Genomic DNA, 13,249 nt, shown 5'->3' on the forward strand with positions numbered 1-13,249 from the left:
ACCTTACTCTCCCCCTCTACATACACACTCTGACACTGGCTTCCTTACTGTTACTCAAACAAAACATTCTACCTCTTCAAGGCATTTTCAGTGGCTGTTGCTTATGTCTCCTGCTTCCTGACTTCCTTCAAATCTCAGCTAAAATACCACTTTTTGAAAGAAGCCCTTCTCAATCCCACACATCTCACTGAGATCATCTCCAATTTTTCCTGTGTTTTTTTGTACATAGTTATTAGCGTATTAACTCACTCTTAAAACCATTAGCTCTTTAGAAGCAAGGGACTGTTTTGTCTGGTTTTTTTTTTATATCCCCAGCATTTGCACAGTGCCTGGCACATGGTAGATGCTTAATAAATGTTGCTGACTTGACTTAGAAGGTAAATAGACAAAGCAGTTTTTAACAAAATATTCCTATCTATAGCTTTGTAAACACAGGCAAGTTACAATGACCCTGTAAAGAAAGGACAACAATTCTTACGATTTTATTTGGTAGATGATAAAACTGAAGAACATCAAGCTTAAGTGATTTGCCACGGTCTGATAGCTAGTGAATGATTTGTTCAGGTCTCCATAAAGGGCCAGGTCTCCTTGTAGAGGTACATTAGTGTCATATAGTGGGTTGTATTTGGAGTCAGAAGATCTGGGCTACGATCTTGCCTCTAACATTAACTAGTAGTGTGGCCATAGATAAGTCACATGACCTCTCTACATCTCAGCTGCCCCATCCTCGTTGTTGTTCAATCACATCTGACTCTGTGACCCCATTTGGGGTTTTCTTGGCAAAGGTACTAGAGTAGTTTACCATTTCCTTCTCCAGCTCATTTTACAGATGAGGAAAATGGGATTAAGTGATTTGCCCAGGGTCACACAGTAGCTACTAAGTGTCTGAGGCCAGAAGATGAATCTTTTGGACTCCAGGTTCAGCACTCTATCTACTATGCCACCCAGCTGCCCCAAGTATGGGTATATCACATGTTACAAAAAATATAGTGTCTTATAGAATGTATGGTGCTGAATCATACTCTCTGTGGAATCTTCTTGGATTTGGCAAAGATCATCTTCCCCCAAATTATGATACTCAGAGTCTTATGCCCAAAGAATATAATGTTGTATTACACTACAAATGAGATCATTCATTCAATATGTATTTATTGAGTCTGCTCAGTGAGCAAGGTACTATATGCTAGGTAATAAATGAAAAAAGCTTCTAACATTTTTGACATGCTCATTATTTACAATAACTAAATCGCTTAGAAGGCTCTAAGACAGAACCTGTGATATACAGTACTTAATTTCATTCTGCATTATAAGTTATGTTATAGTGAGCCTCTATAATAATAATTTTAGAGATAGAGGTACCAGGGCAATGCAACATCATTTTCTACTAAAAATAAATGGCTTACCAGGCCAACTTTAAAAGTCATCAACAACATCAACAACCTACCTTTGATTCACAAAAGGACTAGAAAACTCTGCAACGAGACGAAAGTTACCAAAATATGCCAGCATTCCTTTTGTCTAGATTATAAACATTGAAAACAAAAAAATCAGCACATTTAAGAAAATGTACAAATTACATCTATTTTCACTGTAAAAGCTTTTCTTCATATTTTAGTATTAATTTTAATATTTTAATACTAAGAATACTAAGATTACTAATTAAGAATACTAATATTAAGAATACTAAGAATTTTAATATTAAAACAGTCAAAAATGAATATTTTCTTCTCTTTTACCATTCATAATTTTATTAATCCTATAGAAGAATGTTAGAAATTTGAGGGGGTTTTGTTTTTAAGAGTAGAAAAAAAGGCAAATCATTTACATACAGTACTATTTTTGTTTCTGAGGAAAAAATTGCAAATAGAGCTCCCAAAACTAAATAGGTTCAAAAAACAGTAATAATTAAGGACTATGTTCTTAAATGACTAGAGTTTAAAGGTTGGCATGTTTATACCAATCACTTAACTTGAATTTTATATTGATTATTAAATATTAACAAAATCTTAAATCAATATAGCCAAGATCAGAAGGAAATCAGAAACTTTGGGGGGAAATTTCATAGACAGTTTCTCAGATGAGTCTCATATCTCAAATATATAGAGAACTTTGTCAAATCTGTAAGACTATAAATCATTCCCCAACTGACAAATGGTCAAAAGATATGAACAGGAAGTTTTCCAATGAAGAAATCAAGGAAATTTATAGTCATATGAAAAAAATGCTCTAAATCATTATTGCTTAGAAAATTACAAATTAAAACAACCTTGACATATCATTTACCCCTATCAAATAGATTAAAATGATAGAAGAGAAAAGCGACAAATGTTAGAGGGGATATGGAAAAATTGGGACACTAATTCACTGTTGGTAGAACTGGGAACTGGTCCAACCATTTGGGAGAGCAATCTGGAATTACGCCCAAAGAGTTATAAAACTGCCTATACCCTTTGACCCACCAATACTACTATTAGGTCTGTTTCCCAAGATGATTAGGGATGTTTCTAGCAGCTCCCTTTGTGGTGACAAAGAACTGGAAATTGCAGGGATGCCCATCAATTAAGGAATGGCTGAACAAGTTGTGGTATATGACTATAATGGATTCCTACTGTGCTATAAAAAAATGATGAGCTCAATGATTTTAGAAAAACATGAAAAGACTTGCACAAAATAATGAGCAAAATGAGCAGAACCAAGAGAATGTTTTATATAGTAAAAGCAGTATTGTTTTAAGAACAACTGAGTGACTAAGTCATTTTGACTATTATAAATACCCACATTAACTATAAAGGGCCTATGAAGGAAGATGCTATCTATATCCAGAGAAAGAAATGATAAATAGAAGTACACACACACACACACACACACACACACACACACACACACAAACATACACACATATTTGTGCCTAATGGTAGCCATCTCTAGAGTGGGGGAGAGGGGAAAAAAGAAAGTTACATGATAACTTTATTATTTATTTACAAGGAAAAGGAAGTTGTATATAATAGTTTCATGTGCAATCCTCTTTTTTCTATTCTACTTTGTTGTGGAATTGCTTGTTTTATTTCTTAAGTTCAGGATAAAAAAAAGAAAAGAGTTTTAAATCAATAATATGTCAGCTGCCAATATAAAAAAAAATCTGAAAACAAACTAAAGATTTAGCAAACTCTAATATTATAGCCCAAACATATGTATATATTTATTTATATGTATATATATAATACATATATATATACACCAAATTAACTTAATCTACCAAATTTGTACTGATAAAATGTAGATATCTGTTTCAATTCAATAAAAAACATTTATTCAATATGTCTATTACATGCAGAGAATTGTGCTACGATTAGATTAAACAGTATCCCTAGATGCAAGAAATTTATAGGGTAGTTGGAGTACAGGACACATACTCGAGTGATTAACACGAAACAATGACAGCATTAGAGAGGCACAAAGTATGACATGCTACTGACAGGGGGTAATGGGTAGAGGTTATGATTTATTAAAGACATAAAGGAAGACTTCATGGAGGTGGTGGCATTTAAGCCTTGGGTTTTAACAGATGTACAGAAGTTCAAGGGGCAAAGACGGGGAAGCAGAATGTTGCAGGCACAGATATCAATCAGTCAATCAAAAAAGTATTTATTAAGTGCCTAATACGTGCAGTCATGGAATTAAACACTGGATGTACAAAGACTGGAATGACAACAGATCCTGCCCTGGAGTTTATGTCTGAAAGGGGGTTAGGGGTGAAATAGAATGTGAACCTCTAAGTACATACAAAACAAAATTAATTTGAGATAGTTTTGGAAAGGAGGGTGCTTGAAGCTAAGAGGGGATATTAGGAGGGGTCTCATGTAGAAGGTAAGACTTCAGCTGAGTCTCAAAGTGATTCTAAATGTAAACTCCTCTTTGATGTTTAAGATTCTTCAGTACCTGGCTCCTTCTTACCCTTCACACTTAATAATGATAATAACAATAATAATAATGATGATGATAATAAGCTAGCATTTATATAATACTTACTATGTACCAGGCACTGTGATAAGCTCTTTACAAATATTATCTCATTTGATCCTCACAACAACCCTGGGAGGAAGGTACTATTATTATTCCCATTCTACAGCTGGGGAAACTGAGGCAGACAGAGGTTTAAGTGACTTGCCCAAGGTCACATAATTAGGAAGTACCTGAGGCTGGATCTGACCTCTGATTTCTTTTTCTTTTTAAAATTTAGTTATTTATTTTTAGTTTTCAACATTCACTTCTGTAAGATTTTGAATTGCAAATTTTCTCCCCATTACTCCCCTCCCCCCACCCGAAGATGGCATGCAATTTGAACTCTGATTTCCTACCACACTTAGTAGTCGTGTGATTCTAGTCAAGTCACTTTACTTCTGTTTGCCTCAGTTTCCTCAACTACAAAATGAGGATAATAATAGCATCTACCTCCCGGGGTTGTTGTGAGGGACCAAATGAGATTAATATTTGTAAAGCACTTAGTACAGTGTATGTTTGTTCCCTTACCATGTATTTTATACGTACCTCTTTATTTACAAGTTGTCTCCGCCATTACTATGTAAGCTCCTTAAAAGAAGAGACCGTTTTTTTCTGGCGTTGCCTTTCTTTGTATCTTTAGCACTTAGCTCGGTACCTGGCACATTGTAAATGCTTAGTAATTGATTGCTGATTGACAGCTTGCCTGAGAGAGGATATAATCTGACGTATGCATAAGGAAGCCTGGTCTTACAGCAGCGTGATGGAAGGGTGGATTGGAGAGAGGAGAAACGAAACCAGAGAGAACTGGGAAGGGAGCCCTCCAATAGAACAGGCAGGTGGTAATGATAACTTACAATAGTTGTAGTGGGAGTAAAAAGGAAAAATGAGAGGCCATAAGTAGTGGTAAAATCTTTAGTGCTCATTAACAGGCTGGATAGGAGAAGTATAACCCAGGTTTCCAGCCAAGCTTGGGTCAAGCCTAGAAACCTTGGTTTATAGAAATAAAGAAGAAAAAGTCAGTCAAGATTTCAAGAATGGGAGACTGACTGGATGGTGATGTTGCTAATAGAAATAACTAAATTACAAAAAAGGAGCAGGTGTGCAGAAAAATATATTATGCTCTATTTTGAATAAGTTGAGTTTGAGCAACTGGTAGTAGGATACCCAGGATTTTTAATTTTGTGCCATAGGAAATAGTTGCTCCCTAGATTAAAAGATGTACTAAAACCCACATTCTTTTTAAAAAAATTAGTTGCTCCCATCTCAAAGGGAATGTTATAAAAGTGGAGAAACATATTTATCTCTAAATTATTTTAGGACTTGCAACACTTTTTGTACATAAATTCTGGAACTCCTAAAGTTTAGGAATCAGAAATTTAGAGGTCAATTAAAATTGGTTTTTATAATCTCAAGGTCACTGTCCTCAGTGAAGCTGGAATGGGTAATACGAAAAAATAGATAACCCTAGAAACAAGATTGGCACATCACAGATAGAATGGCATTCCCCATTTAACTGCTTCCAGTCAAAGGGCTCAGCACTTAACTAAAAATGTACCCAATTCATCAAAATACATGATTTCCAAAATATCTTCTAGGCTTAAAACAACTTAATGCCAGAGTCTAATAGTCTTTAAAACTCTACGTAAAACTGGTCAGTAGTTTCCAAACATCTGTCTTGGTCACTAAAGTACCAGCCTTCTAGTTTTGGGAGGTTTGTTTGTTTTTTTACTGAAGCAATGGCCCCAAACTTCTGGCTAAAAATGAGGGACAACACTATCTATATTCACAAGTTTCATTAATAACCATTGATGTCCCCACATCCTCTGCTCCTTTACCACCTCTTTTGTCCCTTCCCCAAAGCTAGGCCTGAAAGCAGAATTAGCAGCAAGATATAAATCTGGTGAGCTAAAACCATCAGCCAGTTTGGCACTGAGTACAAAAACTGATTGGACCTTTAAAATTTGGAGACTATTCCTGAATGGAGATACAATCCCGGATGAATTCTACAACGTCTTTTGTAGCAGATAATATTAAATCCTCCAAGTAGATACACATATATTTTATAACAGTAGTAAATAAGATGCAGCATTCTTAAATTTGTACCATGAATTTTTAAACAAATACTCATAATCAAGCAAAACAAATTCCCACATCTCATTCTGTATATTTAGCCCATCACTTCTCATCAGGAAGTGGGTGGAACTACTCATCACCAGTCCACTGGAATAATGCTTGATCATTGAATTGACCAGAATTAAGTCATTGAAAACTCCATTTTTACAATGTAAAATGCATCTCTAATGGTCTCTGAGACATTTTAGAGCAAGAAGATACCCAAACGATCTATGTAGAAGAGTAAAACGATTCAAGCATATGGCAGTTTAAAAGGAGACATTAGGCCAGGGGAGAACAAGACCCTAGTGCCTATGCTATCTAGAGGAATAAAGAAAAGGGAAGAAAAAAGAACTGGTTGAAATTGGATTTCTCCAGGAGACATTCTCAGGGACATAGCCAAAGAGGGCTACTGTTTGCAACAGGGTATTGTCAAGAATCTGCTAATTATAGGAAAACCACCTCCGTAAGCAGTGACTAACAATAAATACCAACAGATAGGAAATGTCCTCTGTAAGAAGGGGGCTGGAAGAGTGAAAAGCAAGGACAAATAACACAGTTTGCCTCTTAGCCCAATAATTAGCAGCAAGAGAAACAGTGAACCTAGCATCTAAGCTTTAGCAAGTATGAAAGCAAAAAGGAATGTCTCAATGAGTGACTGGGGTCATGCAAAGTTTTTCTTGCAGAGCCAATGAACAACCATAGGTGCAACCTATTCCCATGTCTCACATACCCTCTTATACTCAAGGTATAATTTTGCTCTGGACCAAAAGGAGGTGATGCTTTTGAGAGAAAGGGTGGTACATTCAAACACACCCTACACCCAAGGGCAACTAATTGCACAGTGGAAAGGGTGCTGTACTTGCAGCCAGTAAGACCTGAATGTCAATCCTGCCTCAGACACTTGATAGATATGTAGCCCTAAGTGACCTGTCTTAGTTTTTCTACCTATAAAACTGGGATAATACTAGGATCTACTTCACAAGATTGCTATGAGAATCAAATAAAATAACATATATAAAACATTTTGCTAAACTTAAATCATTATGTGAAAGTTAGCTAGCAGTACTAAAAGTGGTGGCGGTGGCGGCAGCATTAAGGCTGGTGGTAGTAGTAGTAGTAGTAGTAGTAGTAGTAGTAGTAGTAGTAGTAGTAGTAGTAGTAGCAGCAGCAGTAGTAGTAGTAGTGGTGGCAATGATGGTAGCAGTTGTGGTAGTAGTGGTAGTGGTAGCAGTAGTTGTGATAGTAGCACAGTGGTAGTACTAGCATTAGTGGTGGTTGTGGTGATGGTAGTAGTAGCAGTATTAGTTGTAGTGGGGTAGTAATAGTGGTGGTGGTGGTGGTGGTGGTGGTGGTGGTGGTGGGTTGGGGATGGTAGTAGTAGCAGCAGTGGTAGTATTACTATTGGTAATAGTACTGGTGGTGGTGATAGTAGTAGTGGTAGTAGTAGGGTAGAGGTAGTAGGGTGGTGGTAGTGGTAGCAGCAGCAGTAGTAGTGGTGGCTGTGGTGGTAGTGGTAGCAGAAGTGATAGTAGTAGTAGTACTCAAGGTGGTGGCTATGGTGAAGTCGTAGCGGTAGCATTAGTGGTAATAGTAGTAGTGGTATGAAAATGACAATGATGATGCTCATGGGATACAAGGGATACAAGATTTGTTCACTGGTATATGGTCTGGAATCTCCTTCTATCCATCACCCTTGAGATTGAAACTTTCTGCTTCCATGCATGGAAATGGGAGAAATCAATAGCTGAACTGGAGCCAGATTTTCCTGATCATCATGCAGGGGATCATGGGCAAGAGCCAATAGTTACTGCATTGGACCCAGAGAGAAGCCGGAGCAGCCAGGACTGTGGACTCTGGCAGCCCTCAAACCATTCAGGCCAAGGCACCCAAGATTCTGGAGCAAAGACAGGGACTAGAGCCTGCCTCCTGGTAAACAACACAAATGCCTCAAGGTCTTGAAGAAAAAAAAATATATATATATATATAGACACATTGCCTTTCTTAATAAATACTTGTGAGTTTGCCAGGTTGTCTAATGTGATCATAAGCTGCATTACTAAAAGTAGAGTTCTCAGAGATAGGAAAATGATAGTGCTACTATCTACCAGCCCTACACTCACATCTGGAAGGTAGCATTTATTAAGCACTTAGCATGATCCTGGCACTCTGCTAAGCCCTGGGAATACAAATATAAGCAGATAGAAAGACAGTCCTTGCCTTTAAGGAGCTTAAATCCTAATTCGGGAAGACAACGTATAAAAGACAATGGGAAGGACAGTGTGTCCCCATGTGGAGGCATGGTAATGAGGAGTGTGGAGAATGAAGGATAGTTGGTCTGTGCCCGTCCTCAAAATGCAGGTATTGGGAAGAACTCAAAAACGAGAGAAGGGGGCCATATGCATACAGAAAGAAGGCAACTGAGGCACTGCAGCAAAGTCCAAAGAATAAAGGGAAAAGAAGACTATAGAGTTATATTAATAATAATAATAGCTAACACTTATATAGCAGTTACTATGTTACAATTATTATCTTATTTCATGCTCACAACAAACCTGGGAGGGTAGGTGCTAGGAAACTGAGGCAAATAAAGGGCGGCGGCTTGCCCAGGGTCACACATCTAGGAAGTGTCTGAAGCCATATTTGAACTCAGGTATTCCTGACTCCTGGCCCAGTGCTCTAGCTACTGCACCACCCAGTTATGAGTTCAGAAGACGTCAAGATAGATTCTGGACCAGGGCTCTGGACATGACCGAAACAGCTAAACAACAACAAAATTCTCAATACCAAGCACAGCACTTTTTCACAGAGTAGCTGCTTAATAAATGTTGTTGTTGAATTTTGTCAAGGCATCTGAAAATGTCTCTCATGTATCTTTGTGGAAACAACCGAGATATATGGGCTAGATGATAGTATACTTAGGACTGTTCAGAAATGTTTGCATGAGGTATCCAGGTCACTTAACCAACAAGTTGAAGGACTAGGCATTTTCTGATCCCCTTGACTTTTCAAACCTCTCCAAAACACAGGGAAGGAATAGTTACAAGAAAAAGAAATGTCCTAATTCTGATGGGGGAATTAAATGTGGAAAAATAAAGAAAGGAACTAGAATCCGAGGGGGTATCTTCTTTTTGGTGAGGTAAGTGGGGTTAAGGAACTTGCTCAGGGTCACACAGCTAATAAGTGTTAGGTGTCTGAGGCTGGATTTGAACTCAGGTCCTCCTGACTTCAAGGCCACAGTTCTATTCACTGCACCACCTAGCTGCCCCACTAAGGGGGAATCTTAAATCACTTCTTAAACAATTTAGGAATGGCTGAACAGGTTGTGGGCTATAGTGGAATATTAGGTTCCATATGAAATGCAGAGAATCCAGGATAGTATGAACTAATACAAAGTGAAGTGAGCAGAACCAGGAAAACAATTTATATAAGGACAATAACACTGTAAAAAAAAATATCAAAAGATTTAAGAACTCTGATCAAAGCAGTAACTAACCACATCTCCAAAGAAGCAAGCATGAAAACTGTTACCCACCCACCAATAGAGGTAACATACACAAGGCGCAGAATGGACCTGGTGTCTGTGTGGATTTTTCTTGACTATACTTATTTGTTACAAGTCGTTTCCACCCTCCTCCCCTCTTTTTTCTTTTTAATTGGAAGAGGATGCAGTTGATTGGGAGGGAGAGATTAGCAAAAATGTTGCCAGAGAAGGCCCTGAAATATTTTTTAAATGAACAGAAGAGAAGGAAGTATAAACAAGCAGGACATTTTTCAAAGCAAAGTACAGGATTTATCCTTCTCTCTCTCTCTATCTATATATATATATTTAAAAAGTAGTGTGAAATGAAAATTCACAGTATCATATGGAATGTGCTTTGGGGGTTTCGCTGTGTGAATAGAAGTTAATTTTCATGTTTGAAATCAAGATGAAGAAGAAAATGGAAATATACTTTTTCTGCTCTTTGTAGAGGGAAATGTTTATGTTTGTCTAGTAGTTTGAAAGAAACGTTAAAAAAAATCAATTGCACAAGCACAGCATAGAAGTTACTGTTGACTAGATAGCAATTCCTGTGAAAAAGACCCAATAATTTTAGTGGATTGCAAATGAATTAAACTCAACAACATGATACAGCAGCCAAAATATAACAATCCTAGGCGGCATTAATAGAAGAAATGTGCAAAAAGGGGGAGAGAATAGTTCTATAGCCCTGAGAAATTTGACATACTCAGCCCTTCCGCTGAAGTACTGCACTCTGCTTTAGAGCAGATGTTCAAAGGAGTCATGAAATGGAAATCCAGGTTATGTCAAATGACTGATTGAAGATATTAAGGATGTTCAGTCTGGAGAAGAGAAAAATCTTGGGGAGAGACAGAGCCTTTTGTTTTGTAACTGTCTGATGCCCTTATTACATTATTTAATCCTGTGTCTTACATCTATGCTGGCACCTTATTCTCCCTCCTAGACTAGCTTCTTGAGGGTAAGTCCTTAGAGTCTGATCTAAACCTTGTATCTTTCTTATCATTGAATACAATGCACTGCACACAGTTGGTACTCAATAACTACCTGTTTTTTGCTGTTGACATAACTGTCTTCTGTATTCAAAAGCCTGTCATGTAGAAGCGTTGGAATTATTTTGTCTAGACCCAGAGAGAAAAAGATAAGCAATGGGTGGGAGATTCAGAGGCTCAATGTAAGGACATACATAAGATCACTGGCTTTGGACTGAAAGGGGCTTCTGAGGACAAACAGTCTAACATCCTGATTTTCAGATGAGGGAACTGAGGCACAAGAGAGAATAAGAGACTACCCAAAGTCACACAGGTAATATGGGAGGCTTTTTTTTTTTTTGGTAAGAGGATTTTAATTCAGTCCACTGACTTCAAATTTAGCACTCTCTCCTTCCTAATAATTAAAGCAACACAAAATGGAATTGGTTACCCTGGGAATTACTGAATTACCCATTACAGGAAGTCTTCAAGAGGAAGACAGATGACTGCTGATTAGGGATGTCATAAATCTCCAACAGATACAAAGTAACCTCCAAGTTTCTTTCTAATTCTAAAATTCTCTGGTTCTATAAAAGGACATACTAAAAAATCCTGTCATCCTCATCCTCACAAAAAGCAAAAATAATAATAAAGCATAACATTTAAGAAAAAAATCCTTTCCACGTACCACTCTCAGATCATTTACAATTTCCCAGTGAATTAGAACAATTTTTGATCAGAGAGGCAGCGTGGCCTTATGGATACAGAGCTGGCTTTAGTTAGGAAGTACTGAGTTCAGTCTCTAACATATACTGTGACCATAGGCAAACCACATAACCTTTTATCAACCCAAGCAATTCTCTGATTATAAATCACAGATGAGTTGTTTATGTGTATTGGTGAAGGAAGTTTTCATGGTGGGAAGACTGATAGAATAACAAGTCTTGCCCCGCCCACCCCACCCCCCCAAATATTTTTGACCAAGAGACAAAAATAATATCGGAATAAAATCTAACCTTCATAGGACTACTATAGATTTAGAGGTAGGAGGGACTATAGGGGCCATCAAGTTCACCTCCTCCCCTACTAATTTTGCAGATGAGGAAAGTGAGACCCAGAAAGGTTAATTATCTCAGTCAGGATCACCCCGGCAGTTTCTAGTGAGGGATTTGAACCCAGGTCCTCCTCACTATAAGTCCAACGCCCTTATATACCACTCTATGCTGTCTTGTCATATCTGATCATGAACATGTTGCAAAGAGTATTTCCTTTGCAGTGATTAGGAAACTCTCCAAAAGTCCATATTGTTGCAAGTACACCAGCATCCTTCTCCTTCTGCCCATCCAGTAATTTCTGCCTAAAACTTTTCCCTAAAGGGAAAGGAAAAGTATATACAGATTTTAATGTGGTGAAGAAATTGATTAGATAATAGAACCTGAAATTATAGTGAAAGAACTATAAATTTCTTTTTAAAACTAGAAAAAAATTTAAACAAAACATTTTGAAAGACTTCAAAAATTTGAAAATATCTCCTAATTTGGGAATACCTTAAGGCCAAAATATGTGTAAGTAGAAGAAGAGACAGTAAGTTGGGGAGGAGGAAATAGGGTCTTAACATAGAAGCTGGTTAACAGTCAAAATGTTTGAAAAAAACGAGGGTGAATTAGTGAGCATAACTAACATGATTAACAATAGGCTGAGCAAAGTACAAACAAGCCAGAGTTAGATTACGGAGGAGCTAAAAATAGCAAGTTAGTTTAAGCAGTAAAATACATCATTCTGTACTAGAATGTATTTTTCCTTTTCAATACTTTTCTATACAAGAGATGTCAGAGAGTTAATTAAAAAAGTGAAGTATTTCTCCAAATTAGGTACTTTCTTCCTGCTGTCACAACTAAGGAGCTGAAATTCAGGACAATCCTACAGATTTGTTATTTCCTCCTTGGCTATGATCTCTCATCTCAGGGTAAATGGCGAGGCGTGGTTATGATAGCAGCACAGGTCTAGTGAGTGATTAGACTTTTTTAAGCATGGATAACTAAAAGACATTATCATTAGCTACAAACATATACTTAGTGAAGCTAAGAGTTCACTGGTGTCTTTTTAATTAAAAAAAATCTACTCATTTAACCAAAAACAAAACAATGTAATTCACATAATTTATAATCATGGGAAATTGCCTGGTTAGTGCAAGATTTCAAAGGGAAGCAATAGTATCCTGAATAAAATAGATATGGAATGCTTGCTGAATAAGTGAATAGGAAAAAAGATCCTCAAAAATACAGAGTAACATGACTTTAACTTATTCAGGGTATCCTAGGTTTATTCCTTAGTTCTAACTCTTCTGTACTATGCACAATCTATCCTTGGCTATCTGCTAACCGAGGCAAAGTTATGTTCACTAACATCGTGTCCTTCCCAGTGAAGAGTTCTTCATTGACAATTCTCATCTTTGCTTCTGGAGCTTTACTCAGCTCAAATGCCACCTACTTGACAAAGCTATCCATGATTCTCCCAGTCGTAGATGATCTTTTCTTTTCTCTAAATTCTTGTAATATACTTCATACCTCTCTAATATTAATAATTCATTTATTTTATGAGTTACTATATATTTGTCAAAGTGCCTGTTGCTGCATGTGTTGTA

At 37.1% G+C, this 13,249-nt stretch overlaps 1 protein-coding gene across 2 annotated transcripts in view; it reads right to left on the reverse strand.

Annotated features, from left to right (window-relative positions):
- TLCD4 (TLC domain containing 4) overlaps positions 1 to 13,249 on the reverse strand; it is an 80,432-nt gene that overhangs the window by 6,226 nt on the left and 60,957 nt on the right. For both annotated transcript variants that reach the window (XM_020999468.2, XM_020999476.2), the window contains exon 7: positions 1,445 to 1,518. In XM_020999468.2, the coding sequence (XP_020855127.1) occupies positions 1,445 to 1,518 (74 nt within the window). The remainder of the gene's footprint in view (positions 1 to 1,444; positions 1,519 to 13,249) is intronic.

Source organism: Phascolarctos cinereus, unplaced genomic scaffold (assembly GCF_003287225.1).
Source record: "Phascolarctos cinereus isolate Bilbo 61053 unplaced genomic scaffold, phaCin_HiC Scaffold_5;HRSCAF=322, whole genome shotgun sequence".
Taxonomy (NCBI): domain Eukaryota; kingdom Metazoa; phylum Chordata; class Mammalia; order Diprotodontia; family Phascolarctidae; genus Phascolarctos; species Phascolarctos cinereus.